Genomic DNA, 24,111 nt, shown 5'->3' with positions numbered 1-24,111 from the left:
CCAATGCAAGAGACCCGGGTTCGATCCCCGGGAAGATCCCACTGCCGCAGAGCAACTAAGTCCCGGTGCCAGCACTCGTGAGCCCACATGCTACACTTTCCAAAGCCTGCACTGCGAGCCCTTACCGCACAAGACAAGCCACTGAAATGAGAAAGAAGCCTTCACACCACAACTAGACAGCCGCCCCTGCCCTCCCCAACTAGAGAAACGCCTACACGCAGCAGCAGACACCCAGCACAGCCAAACATAAACAAATACAATTTTTAATTAGTTTTAAAATGGTCCACGCCAAAAAAAAAAACCCACGTTAATAAAAGCTCCAAGAACAGGACCAATGGTGCTGAAATTCCTTGTGCTCCTCTGCATCCCGGCCCGGCTCTCATGCACTCCACCCAATGCTTTCTCCCAAACAGGAGGACTTTTCTGCATCCTTTTTTCTGTTTTTGTTCTTCCTTCCGGTTGCCGGGAGCACGGAAGGAAGGCAAGAGTCAAAACAGGAGCGTGAGTAGGCGGAGGGAGATGAGAATTTGTGATAAGTAGATGAGCTGCAGGGCTGGGGTTAAGGGAGCCCAGAAGCTGAGGGGGCCTGAGACCCTAGTAATGGGCTTTCACCGGGTTGAGGGTGGGCAGGATCTGTCTTCATTCGGGGCACAGCCGGCTCCCTCCCCACTTTGCTCGGTACCCCCTGAATGAGCAATGTCTTGCGGAAGCTCTCCTAACCACAGGGCCTCTGCTTCGCTGCGCCCCCTCCCCAGCGCCCACCAGCTCTGCTTTAAGAAGGTTCAGTGGATGTCCACGGGAAGCAGTGCCTCCAAGGAGACTCTCTGAGACCTTGGTACAAGTGATGCCGTGTGAGCAGAAGTTGTCTGGAAAGAGTTTTGCTTCTAAACAGTCTTCATGCATATGTGCCCCACTTCTCCGTGAGAGCCTCTTGACAAACCCAGCCCACTGAAAAGGAAATCCACCAAGGAGAAACTCAGTAGTCTCTTGGATTAGGTTCTTTGCTGTCTTTCTCTTGGGGTAAATCTCTGTATCTCTCAGATTACAAAGCACGCTTTCTCCTGGGGTTTTCTACTGGTATGGCTCTTGCTGTTATGATGATAGCTGTGACAATGGCAACACTGATATGACCAAAGTAAAACAGTAATCCAAGTAAATCCACTCATGATCACCAGGGCCAAAGTCTTTTGTCATGTCCTGCTTTAGTATGAAATTTCCATTGCCTCATAGATGACTTCCGGAACACTTTATACATTTGCGAAGGTCGGTGTCTTTCTACATGACTTAGATCTAAGGATGATTAAATTTGGTTTTCTCCTGCTGTTTAATCATGTAACATTTTGAAAGCAAGTGGCCTTGAGATTTGTGATCAGACATCCTCATCCTAGGAAGGAAGCAGGAATTGGCTGTTTTGTTCTTGTTTCTCTTGCCTTATCTCCTGCATTCCTGGTTATCTTTGACTGTGTGTTGGACATTGTGTGTTTTTTTTTTTTTTAATATTGGTAGAGATCATCGAAGGCCTATCAAGACGTTCTGTACTTTCAGAGAGGATTTCACTTCTCTCTGCCAGCCTCACAAGTGCACATAAGTCTAATTTCAGGCTTTGAGATGTTCTTGCCCGCCGTGATGACTTAAAACCTAGCTCCGGCCTGTACGAGGGTAGGTTCTCTTCCGGTTAATCCTTACTTTCCCATGCAGCCATTATGGTCCCAACCCAAACTGGAGGATGGTTTTCATGGTTCCCACCTTGACGAGCCCTCAAGTCCCCTCACCCATAGAAGCTGAGGAAACACAATGTAGCCTCTCATACCTATTTTAGGTCAGCAAATGCCCTGAAGAAAAGCAACCTCAGAATTCAGGGCTTCTCTCTGTGAATTTCTTCTCCATTTTCCTTTTCTTCATCTTCTTTTTAAAACTTACTTGGCTGCGTCAGATCCTAGTTGTGGCACACGAGAGCTTCATCACGTCATGTGGGACCTTTTCACTGTGGCAGGCAGGCTCAGTGGCTCCACAGCATGTGGGATCTTACTTCCCTAACCAGGGCTCGAACCTGCACCCCTGGCATTGCAAGGCAGATTCTCAACCACTAGGCCACCAGGGAAGTTCCCCCTTCTCCACTTTTCTATTTTGACCTGGTAATTCTTTACTATCTTTTAACTTTTTGATAACCCTCAAGAGGATTTTTCATATTATCTCCTCACTTTTTTAAAGCTGTCTTCATTAGGATGGTTGATCTGAATTACCTTCTGCCCAGTTTAAGTCCAAAAGTAAAATCTGCATAACCTAGGTAACGATTATGATAAAAATAGCTGAGGCTTACAACTTTACGCTATGCCAGGTCCCCTGTGTACTTGATCTCATTTAATACTCCTAATAGCCTATAAGTATTATCATGTATGTGCTCCTAATGAGGAAGCCAGCTTCCCTGGTAGCTCAGGTGGTAAAGAATCTGCCTGCAAGGCAGGAGATGTGGGTTCGATCCCTGAGTCAGGAAGATCCCCTGGAGCAGGCAATGGCAACCCCCTCCAGTATTCTTGCCTGGGAAATCCCATGGACAGAGGAGCCCAGCGGGCTACAGTCCATGAGGTCACAAATGAGTCAGACACGACTTAGCGACTAAACAACAGTAAGGGAATAGCCTTAGAATGGACAAACACCATGGCCGTGTCCTCCTGGCTACTAGAAGCGGTAGAACCAGGGTCCACACCCAGCTCTGTGTCCAGCCTACATTCTCCGTCACTCCCCTCATCAGACCTAATCCTTTCAATGAGCCAGAGACCCAGTGTGACCTTGGCCTTCGGTCCGAGGTTTCATGTGACACGGGCCTGTCCCCTATGTTCAGAACTAGAGAAAGCATGACCCCTGGTCCTTTCTACTGTATCTTCTTTCTGATGTGAAGGCAAAAAGCAGAGTTTGTTTTCATTTCTTTTTGCAAAACTCCCCCATATGTTTCTGGCCTGCAGCTGAGAAGAATGCAGGTGTTTGGGTCACATGCAGGCTCTAGGCTGGGGAAAAGGAAAGCAGCTAGTGGCCCTTCTTGGCTCCCATCCAGTTGTGGTTTGCACCAAAGAGTGCTGCAGGTGATAAAATCCTTCCACGGTTTCTGATTTCTCAGCTCTACCCAAGGCGCCGCCTGCTCTGCTGGTCACCCCACTTGCACAGCGCCGCCCTGGGTGGCTGATAAGCCACGCCCCTCCTCCCACGGGTGCCACTCATCCTAGAGCTGACCTAACTGGAAACCAGCCTCATCATCTGTAATTCCCCTCGGCAGAGCCACGCCCCTTTGCTTAAGAAAAGGCCCAGGTTTTCCTTTACTGCCTTCCTTTTACCATATTCAGTCTATACCTTTATCCGAGATCTCCTACATTCAAGGCACTGCACTCAGCCCTGTCTCCATGCTCACAGTGAGAAGAAAAGAGGTGAGATAGTCTGAAACAGTCAGTCCTCAGGGGATAAGCACTGTAGATGTGGGTACACACACAGTCCGTTCCAAGGATGGAGATGTATCTGTCTGGGAAGGGCTTTGTGGGAGAGGGGCACTCAGGTTGGCCCAAAGATTGAATAAAGTTTGCACAGGAGGAAAGAAAGTCGAGCATCTTGTACAAAGACACAGCATGAGGGGGAGCACAGAGGTGAGACACGCAGGGTGCCTGCGAAAAATGGAGTGCTTCTGTCTTGCCAAAACACGGGACTGGTGAAGAGCTTCGGGGTTCTGCCCTCAGACTGAGGGGGCTGGGGGAGGAAGAAATACACAGATGAGAGTCAGGACCGGCACCTGGGGGCCAGAGACATGTGTCGTGTCGTTGGCCACGATGCTGTTTGAAATAGTGGAGCCAATTTTGAAAACCAGATACCACATGAAAACCCAGATTTCTGGCTTCTCGTGAAAATTGGAAAGATCCGGCAACACCGGGAGTATTTTTTTCAAGATGGCAGCTGGCTGGAGCTGAGGACTGGCTGCCACCTCTCAGAAGGGGAGGAATTCTGTGCTCCCAGCACAGGATCTCAGCGTGTCCTCCCTTCCCCCGACCTGCTCAGCACACTGGCAGCTCCGCATCAGGCCTGGGCCCTGCTACAGGTGCAAACTCAGGCCAACGGAATGTAGAGACACGGGTGACAGACCCAGGGCTCCGTCCCGGCTCAGTGACACTCACACCTGGTGGTTTTCAGTGTCCCCTAGCCCTCACTGCCACCCTAGACACAGACACCCCATCTTCCAAATCTCAGCATGCACGGGTCTCAAAATTAGGAGACATGGAAGTCTTAATAGCATCTCTAAAGAATGCATGCTGCCCAGAATCTGAGGCACAAAATGATGCAAACTAAAGTATGGGACGGGGTAAGCCCTGTGCATTTTTTTGCTTTTTCTACAAGCAGAATTAGTAGATTTCATTATATGTACATTAATATACAATATTTTTCTCTTTCTGCCTTACTTCACTCTGTATAACAGACTCTAGATTCATGTACCTCACCAGACTGACTCAAATGTGCTCCTTTTTATGGCTGAGTAATAGCCCATTGTATATATGTACCATAACTGCTTTATCCATTCATCTTGATGGACATCTAGGTTGGTTCCATGTCCTGGCTATTATCAGTGGTGCTGCAATGAACATTGGGGTACATGTGTCTTTTTCAATTCTGGTCTTCTCAGAGTACATCCCCAGTAGTGAGATCGCTGGGTCATATGGTAAACAACACAACATTGAAAAGCGATTGTCTTCCAATAAATTTTTTAAAATCTGAAAAAATAAATTAGTAGAGAGTTAAGATAACCCCGGTTCCCAAACTTTGATCCTCCCCTGCTGGGATCCAGCCTCAAAGGTTTATTCAGTGGACTGTCCCTTTTCCACATGTCTGCAGTCTGCCCTTTGCTCCATAGCTCTTCTCAGAGATCCACCTTCAGACTCTTCCATTAGTTGACAGGAATGATAAGTATACAAACATCCCAGGAAGGGTAGATTCCTCACCTGGACAGAAAACCCTCTGCAGGAGAACCAGGAAAACAGTTTCAGGCACGGCTGGTCACAGAGCCCGGGAAGGCCACAATTTGCCCCCTCTTTGTGGCATCACTAAGGCATTAAGAGGTCACTTTGGTAATTCCTAAGGCTAAGCCCTTGTAACTATAAATAAGTACGCAGAACGAAAGGAATGCAGGAAAGAAAAACAAACGGAGGGAGAAAGGAAATGAAAAGCCTGACCTGATTTCATTGAGAAAATTAGTTTTTAAGACACCCTTTGTGTGGAGCATCCGTGCCTTGCCTGCTGTGCAAACGCCCAGGAGATTTCGCCCCAAGTGTACGTTCCCCTGAGCCAGACCTTGGTGTTCCTCGTAGGCTGAGGTTCAGTGATCCTGGGAGAGGAGAAAGGTTTTTGTGGACTTTGTCAAACAGTAAGAAACTGGCCTTTTAAACCACAAAACTGGATACTTTGTAAGGTACAGAACAGTCAGCACTTTGCTCTGAGGAGAGAACAGGCAATTGGCATGAAAGTGACCTGAGCAGTGGGGTGAGGAGGAGACGTCCAGAAAGGCAAGGCGTCCAGGGGACCTGGACCTTCGTCCTCCCAAGCGGCACAGGGGACCTCACGCGGTGCCCCTCCCGCGTCTGACCAGATGCACGGCCCGGGTCCCCTTTCCTTGCCATTTGTGGACCCGTGTGAGTTGGATGGTCACGTCCAGGGAGGCTGTATTTTGTCGGCTTTTCCCCTCTGTGGTTTTCACCATCTGTTTCTTTTAATGCATAAACTAGGAAAATGACTGGTTTGGAATGCAAAGTTTAAAAAAAAAAAAAGATAACCACAGGCATCCTCTAAATGAGAAAGAGGGAGCACGCAGGAGTTCGGTGACATTTGTCAGGAAGTGAGGTGTTAAATACTGGGGAGCTTGGATGCCCTCTGCCAGGGACCATCGGCACAGGCAAGGCAGAGCCTCACCGGGACCCGCCTTCCTGAGACCGCGCCTCCTGTTTACATGTACCAAGGGCTATTTTCAGATACCAGCACCACCCCATCTATCTCCCAGCCCCCCTCCCTTTTTCAAACTAAAGATGAAGCCCTGCGGCTGGCCTTCAGCATAACCAGCCTTGATTTTCCATTAGCGTTATTACTAACTTGGCAGCCTTGGATAGAATCCACTCTTAGAAGCTTGTAGACGAACAAAAGCAGGGTTGTGAGTAGGTTCTATTAAAGAGCCAAAACAGAGAGCTATAAATAGAGGAGCTGATGAGATAGAGGAAGAGAAGGTACTTCATGTCTCTCCTGGACAATAGTGAGTGAAGAAAAAAATAAATCATCTAAGGGCATGGGGAACACAGTGTATCTTTTTTGAGGGACTAGCATCCTGCTTTAAAAAGCAAGACTTGCTCTGCACCATACAGTAGCCACTTTGTGAAATGGTTCTGTTTGCTCTGTGCCAACAAACCTTAAAGCAAGAGACTCCTTTTTTAAACCGGAGGCAGTGGAGAGGTGGGCTGGGCTGGTGGCTGCATACTAATCTCTTTTACCTTCCTTGCGAGACATAATCAGCTACAAGCACCAGGGATTTAAAAAGCAAATTGAACCCAGGCATTTTGAGCCCCCAGGGAGAAGGGCACTGGTGCTTTTGGCTGAGTTCCACCCATTTCGGGGTAAGACGGATGTGAGCATTTTTTGCATACTTTCGTAGGCAGCCTGACGCCAGAGTTTTCACATTAGAGAAAGGATAAAAGATGATGGTTTCTCAGGGAACACCAACCAGCTCTTCCTAATCTGCGATGTCTGTTCTCACGAATGTCGAGGACAAATACTGAGCTGGGTGCTGTTAGCATGTCCCCCCACAGGGGTGAGGCAGACACAAGACCCTGGTCATTTAGAAGCCCTGGGGGGGATTAAATATGTTTTCAAAGGAGATTAAGTTCCAGTCATTTCTCTACCCGTGCTTAGGACACAGTGGGGCGTGTAGATATGAAAATACAAGCCTGGCGGGTGAGGTTTGTTTCATTGACATTAGTTCCAGATGCTGGGCTGCGATGCGTGTGTCTGACATCTGACATCACTTGGTCGTGGGCACCGTCCGGATGTTTGCTTCGCTGGTGGAAATGGGAAAATGACTAGACCTGAGCTCTCTTCCTGGTCGGCTCCAGGACTCAGTATTTCATGCATTTCATTCGTTAGCATGAAAACCCCTGGAGGCATCTCAGGCAGCTGAGCTGTGCGAGCTTTAGCTTCATAAACCTATGGAATTCATGGCCTATGGAATTTTAGTTATAATCATAATCACATCAGATGAAGAGGCTTCCTGGGGAAGGTATGAGAGGAATTTTAAGTGGTTCAACTCTATTTACATTATTCACTTTACAAATGGTTTCAGAGCCCTTTTATTTTTTCATTATGCTGTGCTCCAATCTGGGACTTTCATGATTTAAACACAATTCTCCCTTCAAGTGGGACTTTCTGATGGCTCAGTGGGCAAAGAATCCGCCTGCAATGCAGGAGATGAAGGTTCGATTCCTGGGTCAGGAAAACCCCCTGGAGGAGGAAATGGAAACCGACTCCAGCATTCTTGCCTGGAGAATCCCCTGGACAGAGGACTCTGGTGGGCTACAGTCCATGGGGTCGCAAAGAGTCGGCCACAACTGAAGCGAATGAACACGCTCCCTCCAAGTACCTTTTGGGAATCGGGACTTGGCCTGACCAGCTTTGAGGTGATTTTGTTACCCTGGGGAAGGCAGAGAGATTTCAGGGACTGGTTCTTCACTGGGATTCAAGAGGGATTTGAAAGTTGACTGGCTTGGTGTCTCCTTGCCTCCTTCCTTTGGTCTCTTCCGTCTTTCTTTTGTTCTCCTAGTGGGGGAGCGATGGGGGCGGAGTGTTTGATTACGAGCTTCCAGGTGCCCTCAGGACTCGGCTTGGAGGTTTACTCGTGTCTTCCCACCCACAGGTGATCACGCCGGTGAGGACAAGCCACGGCTATGTGTACGAGTACCCGACCAGATACCAAAAGGACGTCTACGATGTCCCTCCTTTCCAGACGGCTCACGGGGTGCGTACCAAGAACGTGGTCGTCACCGGGGAGAGGGGCACCTCGGGCAGCTCTGCTTCTGGGCTCCAGAGGAAAGGGAAGTTCACAAAAATCTGCACATTTCATGTGAAGCTTTATTTAAGTTGTCTATCCAGGGGCCAGTATTACTTGTTTTCTGGATTTGCTTTTTTAAGGAATCCGAGGCTTGGATCACACAAAGCTTTTGTTGCTTATCCTTTTCTCAGGGAGCGTAAAGTTTAAACTACACTTTAAAGTACAGACAGTGTTGGGAATTCCCTGGAGATCCAAAGGTTAGGGGGCGCAGGTTGGATCCCTGCTCAGGGAACCAAGATCCCCTCATGCTGTGCGGGGCAGCCACAAACCATTAAATTAATTTTTAAAAATAATAAAGTACACACAGTGCAGGTTTTTTTTCACCTAAGATTATTTTTATATTCAGTCTAAGTCAAAGAACCCAAAATTCAAAAATTCCATCAATTTTTATTACATAGAATTCAGCCAAAGCAAGAGACTACATAATCTGGTAAACAAATCCATCATTAAAAGTTTAGTACATAGCAAAACAACAAGTAGGACTTTCTCGGTGGCTCAGTGGTAAAGAAACCGCCTGCCAGTGCAGGAGACATGGGTTCGATCCCTAGTCCCAGAAGATCCCACATGCCACGCAGCAGCTCAGCCCGTGAGCCACAATGACTGAGCCTGTGCTCTAGAGCCGGGGATCTGCAACCGGAAAAGCCCCCAAAACGAGAAGCCCCCGCACCGCAGCTAGAGAGCAGCCTCCTCGAGCCATCACTAGAGAAAAGCCCGAACAGCAAGAAAGACTCTGCATGGCCAAAAATAGATGTGCAAATTTAAAATAAATAAATAAAATGACAAGTGTTTCCATGCTGGGTAACTCAGGTGTTTCTCCCCAGGTGTACGACATCCCACCGTCCTCTGTGAAGGGCCCCGTGTTTTCTGTCCCAGTGGGAGAAATAAAGCCTCAAGGAGTCTATGACATCCCTCCTAGCAAAGGGGTAAGTGAGGTACTGCAGAAGCTGCCAAAAGCGCGCGCGCGCGCGCGCGTGTGTGTGTGTGTGTGTGTGTGTGCACACGTGCATATGTGTGAGATAATCCAAAGAGGAAAGCTTGTCTTTGTGAGCAAGGACAGGGAAGGAAGGGGAGCCAGGGGGGGAAGAAGAGACAACAAAGACGATTGTAGGGATTTCATATTCAACCCCCCTCCCCGTAAGGAAATGGGGCCGTCAATAAGGTGAGCCAGTAAGAAGGAAAAACAGCCAATTCTGTTTGGCCAGCAACTCATACATGTCCTATGGTGGTGGTGCAGTCGCCCAGTCGTGTCTGACTCTTTGTGACCCCTGGACTGTGGCCCGCCAGGCTCCTCTGTCCATGGGATTCTCCAGGCAGGAATACTAGAGTGGGTTGCCATGCCTTCCTCCAGGGGACCTTCCCGACCCAGGGACTGAACCCAGGTCTGCAGCACCACAGGCCGATTCTTTACTGATTGAGCGAGGAGGGAAGCCCGTATGTCACATGGCTCATGTTTATGCAACATGTCACAGCTCAATCAGGCTGGGTATACCACAGGGGTTTGGAGTCACTCTGGGCTACACCGGCACAGGAAGTGCCCTCATCCTCATTCCACTAAGAGGGAATTGCGTCTCAGAACCTTTCAGCAGCTGATTGAGCATCACCCCACTAGCAGGTCCCCGGGGAGACCTCCGGTCTCCTGACACATAGGCCAGGAACCCTGAAAGCAGCTCAAGCAGGAAGGTCCACACACAGGGCAGGGGGCGTCCAGGGGCGGGCGCCCTTGACAGAGGGTGGAGGCGAGAGCCCGGCGCAGCCTCCGGAGACACCTGATGCGTGGAGCAGAGAGGAGGGGGCGGCACCCAGGAGGACCGCTGGCCCTCGTGGGGACGCACCGCGCGGTTTCTGCACCCCCGCTTAAACCCGCTCGGCAGATAACAGTGTCCTTGTCCACTTGCTTCCCAGGGATATTCCACTCCACCCTCCGGCTACAGAGACGAGGCCGGGCTCCGGGAGAAAGAGTACGACTTCCCGCCTCCGCTGAGACAAGCGGGCAGGCCCGAGGGCGTCTATGACATCCCCCCGACGGGCGCCAAGCCCCTGGGGAAGGACCTGCACCCTAAGTACAACGGCGACGCCCCCGGGGCTGCCGAGCTGGCCCCGCGGAGACACGGGGGCGCGTCCCTGACCCAGCCGGCCCCCCAGCCGGCCCCACCCGTGGGCTCCCAGAACAACGATGCCTACGACATCCCCCGGGGCGTCCAGTTTGTGGACGCGCCAGCAGAGACCAGCGAGAAGGCCAGCCCGGAAGACAGGGACGGGGTGTATGACGTGCCGCCGCACCAGCCGCCGGAAGCCAAGGGCCCCGCGGACGTGGTGGACGGCATCAACCGGCTGTCCTTCTCCAGCACGGGCAGCACGCGGAGCACCATGTCCACGTCCTCCACCACCTCCAAGGAGTCCTCGCTGTCCACCTCCCCGGCGCAGGACAGGAGGCTCCTCCTGGACCCGGACGCGGCCCTCGAGCGCCTGCTCCGGCTGCAGCAAGCCCTGGACGGGGCCGTCTCCAGCCTGATGGCGCTGGTCACCACGGACTGGCGGAGCTACGGCTACATGGAGCGGCACGTCAACGGGGTCCGCGCCGCCGCGGACAGGGTGGAGCTGGTCCTCCGGGACTACCTGCACTTCGCGCAGGGCGCCGCGGCCAACGCCGCCTGCCTGCCCGAGCTCGTCCTCCACCACAAGGTGAAGCGCGAGCTCCAGCGGCTGGAGGACTCCCACCAGATCCTGGGCCAGACCAGCCACGAGCTGAGCGAGTGCGGCTGGTCCCTGAACGTGCTGGCCGTCCACAAGCCCCACAACAAGTGGGACAGCCTGGACCGCTTCGTGATGGTGGCCAAGACCGTGCCGGACGACGCCAAGCAGCTCACCACGACCATCAGCAACAACGCCGAGGCCCTCTTCAGAGCCGGCCCCGGGAAGGGCGGGCCGGAGAGCATCACGAACTCCACCGAGTACCCGCCCGCCGGCTCCCCGGGGCAGCTGCTGCCCCCCGGGGACCACAAGGCCCCCGCCCTCAACAAGCCACTGCCCCCCAGCCTGGGCAAGGAGCAGCCTCCCGACTGTAGCAGCAGCGATGGTTCGGAAAGGAGCTGGATGGATGACTATGACTACGTCCACCTGCAGGTAAAGACGCCAGACTCCTAAGGCTCCGGCATTCACATGCGGGGGCCTGGGGCTCACACCTGTAAGATGCAGACTAGACCGCGGCAGTGGAGACCACGGTTAAAGGTTCAGGAACACGGTTACTGGTTCACAAGCTGGAGGCAGTGTTGTCCAGTAGAAAGAACGCAGGTCAGAGAGTCCAGAGTCCTCTAGACTTTTCCAGGACCCTGACTGTGTCACCAACTTATGTAACCTCACCTGACTTCCTCATTTGCAAAATGAATGAAGCACAGCCTTGAATTAGATCTGATTGATATGCCTCAGGCAAGCAGGAAGAGACTGCCCCCCCCACCCCCCACCCCCCCCACCCCCCCCCCCCCCCCCCCCGCATAGGATAGTGCTAAGTTGCTTCAGTTGTGTCCAACTCTCTGCTACCCCATGGACTATCACCCACTAGCCTCTCCAGGCAAGAAAGCTGGAGTGGGTTGCCATACGCTTCTCCAGGGGATCTTCCCAAACCAGAGATCGAACCCAAGTCTTCTGTGGCTCCTGCGTGGAAGGCAGATTCTTTACCACTGAGCCACCAGGGAAGCCCCAAGTAGGACAGTGGGCCCCCAAATAGGCCGGCTGCACGTGTATTCACATTTCATGATACGGTTCTGTAGGATATTTAATTTGAAGAAAAAAATATAAGTAGGAGGAGGAGTGTGCTTCACTGTTTAAAAAAAAAAAAAAGATTTGAAAACCTCTGCACTAGAGAATCTTCTGTTTCCTTCAGCTCTGTACTCTCTGTGTGTGTGTACGTGTGTAATTACTCACAGAGAAAGTTAACCCCACCATAGTCTTACTTTGAAGACCACTGGGCATTTACCAATTGATATACAAGTTAACCTACATATGGGAAATGAGGCCATGATAGTCTGCCTCCTACAAGTGACAGTTCTACCAGATTGACCCGGGATCATGACAGCTTGCCGTTTCCCTTTGGGGGATTAAAACGTTCTACAAGATCCGTTATTTAGAATTTGGCTTACTATCTCATTCTACCATTCTTTTCATTTGACTGACAGCCTTGGATTGCCCCGAGGATTACTGAAAACCGCTCTGTTGTGGTGCACTTAGAAAATTCTCTACTGCAACTGGGGGAGGAGAGAGCAAGCCACGCCTTGTGCGGAAGAGCAGCGTGGGGAGGGAATAGATGGAGGCGTTAAGCATCTCCCCGGGGACGTCCCTGGCAGTCCCAGGGGTTAAGTCCTCTGCACTTCCAATGCAGAGGGCACGGCTCCAGTCTCTGGTCAGGGAATTAAGATCCCACATGCCACGTGGCTGAGCCAAACGACAACAAACAAACAAAAGCCATTTACCCGGCTGGTTGACCAACTCTGCGTTTTGGAAAATAGTGATTTGCTATAGAATTGCAGATAACTTGAAGAGACTAGAAATGTAATGTGGCCCACATTTAGACCTGCAGGGGCTTCCCTGGTGGCTGAGAAGGTAAAGAATCTGCCTGCAATGCGAGAGACCTGGGTTCTACCCCTGGGTGGGGAAGATGATCTGGAGAATCGAATGGCTACCCACTCCAGTATTCTTGCCTGGAGAATCCCATGGACAGAGGAGCCTGGTGGGCTACAGTCCATGGGGTCACAGAAAGTCGGACACGACTGAAGCAGCTGAGCAGGAGGTTTATGGGTTTGCAGATAATCTATTAGAAAAGAACCCTGAGAAAAAGTACTGCTTAAGGAGGTTTGGGGGAGTGGAGGTCATGGATAGTCCTACAAAAATGGTAAAGTGGAGTGGAGAGCATGGCACCCCATACTGAAATAGATCTTAGTTTTCACTTGCGATTTACACAGTGACTCTGGAAGTTCAGCTGAGAACTGGGATTCACAGGACTTAACTGGGCATGCAGGAAGTTTCCAAGGCAGTGGAAGAGTATTTACATGTTTGTCAATGAAGCTGTTAGCATAAGTGAATCATAGTGGTGATGTAATGTTTTCTTTATGTTGAAAAATAAAAGGGGAAGGAGGAGTTCGAGAGGCAACAGAAAGAGCTCTTGGAAAAAGAAAATATCATCAAACAGAATAAGATGCAGCTGGAACATCATCAGGTACGTTCAATCGGAACAAAAACTATTTAGTGTTGAAAACACTTCCCATTTAATAAGAAAGGTATGACTTCAAAAGATCATGATTTTGACCCTTCCAGTACACTTTGGCATCAGTAGGGTAAAAGAAAAAAGAAAAGGTTTATGGCCTTGGTAATCCAGCTGGGTGTACCTGGACTCTGTTCAAATAGCAGCTTTCCAGACTAAGCCTGTAGATCTAACACACTAGGACTGTTTGGGTTAAGGCAGTTGGTCTTAAGGAGCAAGACCCACTCAAACTGGCCCAAACAAACAGGTTTTATAGTAAAGCCATAATGGGAGAATTCAAGAACAGAAAATGAAGATACAGCCACATCTGAAAGAACTAGGACTATCCATTCCCTCTCCTTTCTCTATTTCCTTTGCTTCTCTCTAAATTGACTTCCTTTGCCTCTGTTTTCTGGCAGTTTCCTCTGCTTCTTTACTCATTTGACTTCCCTGGGACTTTTACAGAACCCATAAATGGCCACTCAAAGTCTTTTCTGTAGATAGGTTTTCATCTTGGCAACCTAAGCTAACAGCTCCTTCTCAGGTTTATAAAATTCCCCAAAAAAAAGAGAGTCTGAGCCACATCTATCTCTATCTGTCTCCTTTTCTCCCCTCTCTCCCTGTCTCTCCAACACAAGCCTATGGCTTGGCTATTCTTGGTCCAGTTTAAGGGTTGGAGGGTGGGATTCAAAATATATCCAAGTCCATTTACTAAGGGCTTCGGGCAAGGCAGTTTCATTCAAAAGCTGGGCATGAGTGGGGCAGATAATAATGGGTATTGCTAATGTAAGGGCATAAAAATAGCGAGAAGTGGATCAAGGATTTCTAGGCCTTTTAAGATGAACTGAAATGGTGTGCAGTGACATGAATAGCACACAGAACTCAGGAAACCAGAGTTCCAATCTGTGCTTTCTCACCAACCAACTACGTGACCTTAAACAAGTCACTTAACCTCCCCAAACATCAATTATTTCTCTAGAAAATGAGAAAACCCCTCTCCCCTCCATCTAATGAGATAATATATTTATGAACATACTTGGAAAAGCATAAGCTAACTATGCTAAAGCATCACCCTGTTTATATTTGCTTTGGCGTTTGGCCAAGTTTAGACTGCAGGGCTTTAGGGGACTTGTTGGAATCATAGTAATTCCTAAGAAGAAAACAGAGTCTAAGGCAACTAAGAGTCTAAGTGCATTTCTCAAGGGAGAAGCTGAGTGAGGTTAACCCTGCTCAGACTCAACCCTATCTGAGGGCAAAAGATTGACTGACTCCTAAACTCCAGTGATGGATAATCCTTGCCTGCCAAAGAGAGTCTCTCCTGACATTTGGTGCAATAGCTGGGAATTACTGCAATTTAGATAACACACCATCTAGGGGCCATGAGAGAAGGGAGAAAGCTAACACTGAGTCTGACCCGGGGTAAGGTCTCTTCCTTGAGACAGCGTTGAGGGTCCAGGTGATATGATGAGCCCAATCAGTGTTCAGATCCCTTTAGAGAAGATCTCTTCCACAGTGCATGTGTATTTACATGCATTTGTTGTTTTCTTGTTTAGTCGCTAAGTCATGTGCTCCTCTTTGTGATGCCATGGACTGCAGCCCACCAGTCTCCTTTGTCCATGGGATTCTCCAGGCAAGAATACTGGAGTGGGTTGCCATTTCCTTCTCCAGCAGATCTTCCTGACCCAGGGATCGAACTCAAGTCTCCTGCATTGGCAGGCATATTCTTTACCACTGAGTCACCTGGGACGCCCCGTTTATATACATTAGTCATCCCTATGTTGCTGGATAATGACATTTATAAATCTGGTCAGAAAGAGTAGGAGAAATAGAAAAGGGTTATAGACTATCTTTTATGTAAGTGTCTTAAAGGGACAAAGTCAAGGCTTTCCTCTACAAGGAGCAAACATCAGTGGTTGGCTTGACCAAGAGATCTCTACATTTGCTTTTCCCTGGCCACCACTCAACGTTTAATAAACATTTACCTAGAGCCTACATAATACCAAACACTATTCTAAACACTTTGCAAATATCAACTCATTTAACCTTTGTGAAGACGTAGGTAACTGTTGTTATTCAACTGCTCAGTCACGTCTGACTCTTTGCAACTCCATGGACTGCAGCACGCCAGGCTTCCTTGTCCTTCACTATCTCCCGGAGTTTGCTCTAACTTATGTCCATTGAGTCAGTGAGGCCATCCCACCATCTTATCAGGGTGTATGTCTCAGTGGTAGAGCATTTGACTGCAACCATCTCATCGTCTGTTGCCCCCTTCTCCTTCTGTGCTCAATCTTTCCCAGCATCAGGGTCTTTTCAAGTGAGTTGGCTCTTGGCATCAGGTAGACAAAGTATTGGAACTTATGCTTCAGCATCAGTCTTTCCAATGAATATTCAGGGTTGATTTCCTTCAGGATTGACTGGTTTGATCTCTTTGCTGTCCAAGGGAGCTGGGTTGAAACCCTACCCTGCTTTCCAGCCTGAGGACAGAAGAGACCAATCATGTCCAGTCGCAGAAGTCAGAGCTGGAGGATTCCTTAGGCATCCTCTTTCTGAACCTCTGCATTTTACAACTCAGGAAAGCCAGGCCACCCGACAAGGCCTGGCATCTAAAAAGCACCTGTCATGAGCATCCCTGCCTTATAGCTGCAAGCCCCTGGTTAGTTTCCACTTCGGCAGACACCGCCTCGTCCTTAACCAGCTCGGGCTTTGTTTCTCCCCTGCAGCTGAGTCAGTTCCAGCTGCTGGAACAGGAAATCACGAAGCCCGTGGAGAACGACATCTCCAAGTGGAAGCCGTCGCAGAGCCTCCCGACCGCCAGCAGCGGCGTGAGCGCGCAGGACCGGCAGCTCCTCTGCTTCTATTATGACCAGTGCGAGACCCATTACATCTCCCTGCTCAGCGCCATCGACGCGCTCTTCAGCTGCCTCAGCGCGGCGCAGCCTCCGAGGATCTTCGTGGCCCACAGCAAATTTGTCATCCTCAGCGCCCACAAACTGGTGTTCATCGGAGACACGCTGACCCGGCAGGTGGCCGCCCAGGACGTTCGCAACAAAGTGATGAACGCCAGCAACCAGCTGTGCGAGCAGCTCAAGACTATAGTTTTGGCCACCAAGACGGCGGCGCTCCACTACCCCAGCACCCCCGCCCTGCAGGAGGTGGTCCACCAGGTGACCGACCTGTCCAGGAACGCGCAGCTCTTCAAGCGCTCTCTGCTGGAGATGGCCACGTTCTGAGCGCAGAGAGGGGGGAGAGAGCACTGCCGTGGGGTACTGAGGGAAACTGGAAAATCCTCTCTGGTTTTTGTAAATCTTGTCTATTTTTGTAGATATTTTTGTATAAAAGTGAGAGACTTTAACATTTGAGGGGCTAGATGGCATTCAGAAATTCAGGGAACTCCAGGGGGCAGGTGGCTTTTTCTTCCCCCCTGTGTGGTTCTTATGTACACACGTCAGCATCTGAGACACAAACTGTACAGAATCTTGTCCACGTGTGTGTGACTACCTGTTCATGTTCGTTTGTAGATGTTTGTCTGATACATTCCATTAAGAACCATGAGTTAAGAAGCACCTTAGGAAGCACCTCCCAATGCTGCATTTTCTTTTTAGAAAAAACCTACCAGCTGGTTGTACTATTGCTCTACACATGCTCGTGATTGCTTTGAGCCTGTTGCTCCCAAGTCCGAGACACACAGTAATGTATTTGCAAGTGTTCACCTTCTATAAGGAGGCGGGTTAACACCTTGTTTCCTTTTTGAAAGCCCTTCCAAAATTGGCCGTCTCAGGCATGTTATTGCAAGATGCCTCACTTCTGGGTGGAAAAAAAAAAACCCTCTTAGAAAGTTTCAGAAAGTATTGATACATCTTAACCCAAACTCTGACACATTAAGTGCCAGAGGGGAGACATGTGTATTTTGAGGCTGTATCCCGATTAGGGCTGGGTTGTTTCAACATAGGGAGGACGCTGTCCCAATAAAAGGAGACCACGTGTTCCCCAAAGGTTTTCTTTGATGGCCCCACCAGGTGGCACGCGGGATCTTAGACCACGGACCAGGGGTGGAACCCATGCCCCACGGAACGCCCCCATTGGGAGTTCAGAGTCTTTAACCACTGGGCCACCCAGGAAGTCCATCCCCAGGGCTTTTTGATCATCGGCATTTATGAATGATTGGGCCATGAGATTTTCCAAAGGATGTTTTCAGATTGGCAAAAAAAGCATATTGTTTGCAGCAGGAATTCCTAAAGACACATCGGACTGTGGTCATCCACAAAAGAAAGACGGTTCCCCCTGAGTTGTAAGCAGAGGCCTTTCTGACTCATTATACTCTTAGGTGCTGCTATCCCTGGGTCCTGAGGGAAGCTGGCCAGTTCCTCAATCACCTAAACGCTAGAGCCGCCAGGCCACATCTTACTGTTAAGAGAGGTCATGGCTTGATCCCTTACCCTCCCTAAAACGTGCACATGCAGACCCACCGTTGAGAGCAGCTGTCGGGAGCCCATCTAGGTTTTACAGCGCTGCATGGCCAATGACCCCATGTACACAGCCCATTCACTGTCCCCCAGCTCAGCACAGCATCCATTCCGCAGTCTGTCCTCCGGTACATGCTGGGGTTGGCACAGCATGAACACATCACAAGCCATCGGATTCATCATGGGGCAGGTGAAACCCTTCCTACCCAGTGGGTAAATGTACTCACATATCACCAAGTCAAGAAGCAAGTTATATATGGCTTATCAGTCCAGTTTTTATTTAATGATCCCATTCCTGTCAATTGAAAAATGTTTGATTTGCCTTGACTTAATTAAGCTTGCTTGTTTTAGACAACCAAATTATCGGAACAGGAAAGTATTTAGGAGAGAAGGATACATGATCTAAGTGGGCTGAAAGAAAAAAATAAAAATCAGTGAAACTTACCCAGAAGGTGCTTTTCAGAACAACCACTGTTGTAGTTCTCAACCTTCTATTCTGCCAAAAGAAATCGGGATTGCTGTAGGCCAAGCAAGTGTGTGCGGAGGAAGGGGGTTGCTGAAAATCAACAATGAGTTTGAAAAACTGTCCTTGTATGTTTCATTGTATAATGTGTATTTCTTAGGCGATGACTTGTTCTAAGCTAAGAGGTGACATTTCATGTTTTCAAAACCAAAATGTTCAATCTGTATTAATCTCTTTCCCGTACTATATGTAGAGGCTATTTTTACATCATTAAAATTTTAGATGTCTGTTTTCATAGGCGTTGGGTTTTCTCTTTCTGTTTCTTTCTTTGTCACACAGTTAAATGTTAGCTTATTTTGGCACTCCTAACATAGAAAGTTAAATTATCATGAGTTTATTAATACCATAGATCTGGATTTTTGAGTAAAATTGAGACCTGTTTTTTCATTTTGTGTCACTTCGGGGTGTATTGCATTTGAAGAAAATTCTGGAATTTGTGAGCATTACCAAACCCAAATATCTGGAAAAAGACTTCTTTTCACCAGGAAGCCTGAATATTTAAATGGTAGGTGGGATGGTATCTGCTGTCATAATGTGAATGTTACTATTCATGTCATTTTAGAATCAAAGAGAGTTGCTCAATGCATTCTTGAATAGACATCAATAATATTTAAAAGAAAATATATTTGATGAAAATAGATTCATAACCACATAAATTATCTATAATGCTTGGCCCATTTTCATTCTGCTATCCTACTGAGAGTTATAGATAAATTATTTGAATATACCTTGAATGTACTCTTTTCCCACATCTATAAACATTTCCAAGGAAAGTGTCAAGGCACTTACTGGGAAATGGAAAGTCTTCTGGAAAAAAAAAAAAATGGTGCTGGAAAAACGATCTCTCCATGGAAAAAGCGGAATATTTACCTTACACTCTACACAGAAATTAAATGCTCAACTGGATAATAGACCTAAACATGAAGATTTAATACTTCTAGAAGAAAATGACAGGAGAAAAATCTCCTGTATCTTGGGTAGACAAGAGTTCTTTAGATAAAACCAAAAACATAAATCATAAAAAATTGATAAATTGGACTTCATCACAATTTAAAACTTTTCTAAGAAGACCATTAAGAAAGCTAAAAGGTCAAACCACACACTGGAACAAAATATTTGTACCACATACCTCAGCCAAAGATATGTATTAGAATAAGGATACAGATAACTAAGTTTTTTAACTGGGCAAAAATTTTGAATGGAAATCTCACAAAAGAAGGCATGTGAGGGACTTGCCTGGCGGTCCAGTGGTTAGCATGCCAAGCTTCCTCTGTAGGGGGTTTAGGTTCAGTCCCTGATCAGGAAGTAAGATCTCCTAAGCCAAGTAGCTAGCAAAAAAAAAGACATGAATATACAATAAAGTAAGTGAAATACAAACCCACCAAATAGAATCATTAAAGTAAAAGATAAGCCATACCAACTGTTGACAAGGAATTGGAGCAAACGGAGCTCTTATACCCTGCTATAGAGAATGCAAAACACTTGAAAATGATTGGCAGTTTAAAAAAAAACTAAATGTATTAATTAAATTTAGTTTAATTAATATATTAAAACCATGCGTGTGTGCATGCTCATTCACTTCAGTCATGTCTGACTCTTTCCAATCCCGTGGACTGTAGCCCGCCAGGCTCCTCTGTCCAAGGGATTCTCCAGGCAAGAATACTGCAGTGGGTGGCCATTTCCTCCTCCAGAGGAACTTCCCAACCCAGGGATAGAACTGAGCCTCCAGGGAAGCCCCATGACGCTGTGAAAAGAAAAGTGAAGGTGTTAGTCGCTTAGTCGTGTCCGACTCTTTGTGACCCCATGGACTGTGGGCCCGCCAGACTCCTCTGTCCATGGGAGTCTCCAGGCAAGAATACTGGAGTGGGTTGCCATTCCCTTCTCCAGGGGATCTTCCCAACCCAGGGATCGAACCCAGGTCTCCTGCATGGCAGGCAGATCCTTCACCATCTGAGCCACCAGGGAAGCCCTAGGAATCCATTTCCTAGGTATTTGCCCAAGGAAAATAAAAGCATAAGTTCATTCAAAAAGCATGTTTGTAGTAGCTCTATTTGTAATAGTCCAAAGCTATAAACAACCCAAATGTCTATGTGAATGAATAAACATTGTTAAATATCCACACAACAGAATACTACACAGACATACAAAGGAGCAAAAAAAAAAAAAAGTGGAACAAAAAACAACATGAATGAACTTCAGAATCATTTTGACGCATACCAGAAGAAAGAGTACACACACTGCACATTTATACAGAATTCTACAAAATACAAACCACAATGGCAGAAAGCAGATCAACAGTTGTCAGGGAAGAGGGGTGAGTTACCAAGGATCTCAGGGAAACCGGGGAAAGATGAAAATGCCCATCTTCTCAACTGTGGTGATGGCTTCACAGGTGCATGCATGTTGAAACTCATGAAACTGTACACTTGGAAAGCACACAGTTTATTCTTTGTTGGTTATTATCTTTTTTATACAAATGGTCTAAACACTCCAATTACGTCAGAGATTCCCAAACTAGATTCTTTTTTTAAAGAGAAATACTAAATTTATATTTTATTTTATCAAAAGTATTTATTATTTAATTTTATTATTCAATTTAAATAATTAAATATTTTAAATTTTTTTAAATTAAATTTTAAAATTTAAATTCTATTTTTAATAAAAATTTAAATTCTATTTAATTTAAATAAACTAATTTTATTTATTTTATCAATTAATCGTATTTAATTTGATTTGTTTTATTATAAAATTATGTGTTTATTCATATATATATGATTTATTTCATTACTAGAGGATGACTGCTTTCCAATGTTGTGTTAGTTTCTGCTGTACAACGTGAATCAGCTCTATGCATACATATATCTCACCTCCCTCCCACCCCACCCCCTGCAAGACTAAATTATATGCTATTTAAAAGATGCCCAATTTAAGTAAAAATACACATATAAGTTAAAAGCAAAGAGAGAGAAATATACCATGCACATCCTAATTTTTAAAAAGAAAAGCTGGCACAGTTTTCTCAGCAGACAAAGCGGACTTCAGAACTTGGGCTCATCATCATGAGAGGAGGAGCTCCTGAAGACAAAACGCTCCTCAATGCAAATGCACTGATCTCAAAGGTTCAAAATACAGTGAAGCAAAAAGAACTGAAAGGAGAAACCGAAAATAATTACAGTATTCAATTCTAGGTGGGAGATACTCTCTTTTAGCACTTAATAGAACAAGCAAATAAAAAATAGTGAAGGACAGGAAAGCTTGGCGCGCTGCAGTCCATGGGGTCGCTAAGAGTCGGACATGACTAAGCAACTTCACTTTCACACGTTGGAGAAGGAAATGGCAACCCACTCCGGTGTTCTTGCCTGGAGATTCCCAGGGATGGGGGAGCCTTGGTGGGCTGCCGTCTATGGGGTCGCACAGAGTCGGGCACGAATGAAGCGACTTAGCAGCAGCAGCAGCAGCAGCAGAACAAGCAAATAAAAAATAGTGAAGGACAGGAAAGTCTGGCGTGCTGCAATTCATGGGGTCACAAAGAGCCGGACACGACTTAGCAACTGAACAACAACAAACTAAAGAACGGTAATATCTGGAGTTCTCTGGAACTCCCCTACTTCGCTGATAGGAGTGTAAAATAGTACAACCATTTCGGAAGACAGTCTGGCAATCTCTTATAAAGTTAGGTATACATTTGCCGTATAACCCAGCCATTCCAAAGGTGTTTAGGCAAGTGAAATGAAAATCTATGTCCATGAACAAGGACCTACTGTATAGCACAGGTTATTAATATCTTGTAATAACCTGAAAAGAATCTGAAGAAAAGAATCCCTTTGCTGTATGCCTGAAACTAACACAACATTGTAAATCAACTAAACTTCATTTAAAATGTTTTTTGAAAAAGAAAATAAATGTCCACAAAATTAACTGCTTTATTTAGCATAATCCCAAAATGGAAGCAATCCAAACGGCATCAACAGGTGAGTGGATAAATTAACAGTGGTCTCTGCATACAGTGGAATCCTGTTTAGCTGTAAAAAGAAGGGAATGAGGGCTTCCCTGGCGGTGCAGTGGTTAAGGCTTTATTCTTCCACTGCCCTGGCTGTGGGTTGGATCTCTGGTTGGGGAAGTTCTATGAGCTGCAAGGTGCAGCCCCCAAAATTAATTAACTAATTTTAAAAAATAAAAAGGAGGGAACTAATTACAGATCTTACAGCAAGAATGGATCAACCTTATGATCATTATGCTGAGAAAAAGCCAGGTAAATAAAGACTACATATAAATACGGAGCTCTGGAAAACACAGGTCCAATGTGTAGTAGCAGCTCAAACCTGTGACTTCCTGAAATCGGAGTTGGGAGTTAGGAGTTATCTGGAAAAGAGCACAAAGGAACTTTTGGTGTATGGATATGTTTTATCTCAATGCTATATATGTATGTTTTGTATCAGATGTGTGTGCATTTGTACTTTTCACTGTCAAATACAGTGGCCAATAATGTTATATGTTGCCACTGAGATTTTGAAATGGGATGAACTGAGGAACTGTTTTTCACTTTAGTTACTTTTAATTTAAATAGCCACAAGTGGTGAGTGGCTACCATAGTGGACATAGATTTACATCTTGATTCCTAGGGTGATTATGTGAACATAAATATTTGCATATGTTCAGTCTCTCAGTGGTGTCTGACTCTTTCCACACCATGGACTGTAGCCTGCCAAACTCCTCTGTCCTTGGGATTTTACAGATGAGAATACTGCAGTGGGGGTGATATTCCCTTCTCCAGTGGATCTTCCTGACCCAGGGATCGTACCCAAGTCTCTTGCATCTCCTGCATTGGCAGACAGATTCTTTATCCCTAGCATCACCTGGGAAGCCCTAATATTTGCATAATATACACTTGAGTGTGTGCATTTTATTGTATGTGAGTCACGCGGGAATAAAATTGATTCTGAAAAGAGGTAAAAATATCTCCCAACCAACTGTAACGCTTCATTGTTTTCAAATCAATATTAATGCTGACATTAATAGAACTGATATTATTTCAAATCAGTATGATCGCTCACTAACTCATAGAAACCCTGGAGGGCCTGCAGAAGAAGGGCCAGTCGGAAAGCCCAGCTTTGTAAACTGGGGTAGTTTACCTTGTAAACAAAGGTAGTAAAGGTAGTTTACATCAGGGCTAGTTCATGACCCACCTGGAGGCAGACGCGGTTTCCTCCGCCCGGGTCAGTGAAAGGCGGTCTGGGCTTCAGATGATTCCCCATAAACCACATCTACATTCTTCCCAGTGTTTGCAGAGTTATGACGAAAGAAATGCTGCCATTCAGCAGAGGACGGGAGAAAGAAGGATTGGTTTATTCATTGGATGTTTCCTGCCTGGCCGGGCAGAGCAGACAGGCCCACCCCGTCCATCAATCACACGGCAGGTGCCCCGCCCAAGCAGCACCCCCAACCTCACAACCAGCGTCTCTGCTCAGCAGCGCCCTGGGCACCCAGGGAGCAGGAGGGAAGGGGAACCTGCTCTCTGTTCTTCTTTGTTTGGGAACCAAAAGTAAACGTGCCTCTTACACAAGTCGAGGCAGGGCATGAAAGCTGAAAGCTTCAGGCAAAGACTCAGGACTTGGGGAGAGAGACAGCATCAGAGGGATCCAGGATGGGGAGAAAGAACGCTCGGAGGGTGGGGCAAAGGAGACTGAGCGCAAAGCTGGTGGTATAGACGGAGGGCAGGGGGCCGGGGCGCCGAGGCTGGCAGGAGGGTGAGGCAGGGCAGAGGCGTGGGGGGCTC

General features: G+C 47.2%; 1 protein-coding gene across 3 annotated transcripts in view; it reads left to right on the top strand.

Annotated features, from left to right (window-relative positions):
- The window catches only part of NEDD9 (neural precursor cell expressed, developmentally down-regulated 9), a 191,012-nt gene extending 172,442 nt beyond the window's left edge, over window positions 1-18,570 (top strand). For all 3 annotated transcript variants that reach the window (XM_070457029.1, XM_020889886.2, XM_020889889.2), the window contains 5 exons: window positions 7,922-8,023; window positions 8,938-9,039; window positions 10,019-11,239; window positions 13,236-13,325; window positions 16,070-18,570. In XM_070457029.1, the coding sequence (XP_070313130.1) occupies window positions 7,922-8,023; window positions 8,938-9,039; window positions 10,019-11,239; window positions 13,236-13,325; window positions 16,070-16,579 (2,025 nt within the window). In that variant the 3' untranslated portion in view covers window positions 16,580-18,570. The remainder of the gene's footprint in view (window positions 1-7,921; window positions 8,024-8,937; window positions 9,040-10,018; window positions 11,240-13,235; window positions 13,326-16,069) is intronic.
- Window positions 18,571-24,111: the final 5,541 nt, after the last annotated feature.

This window comes from Odocoileus virginianus, chromosome 27 (genome assembly GCF_023699985.2).
Source record: "Odocoileus virginianus isolate 20LAN1187 ecotype Illinois chromosome 27, Ovbor_1.2, whole genome shotgun sequence".
Lineage (NCBI taxonomy): Eukaryota > Metazoa > Chordata > Mammalia > Artiodactyla > Cervidae > Odocoileus > Odocoileus virginianus.
The sequence above is the reverse complement of the archived record's forward strand: the minus strand, read 5'-3'. Positions and strand labels throughout refer to the sequence as shown.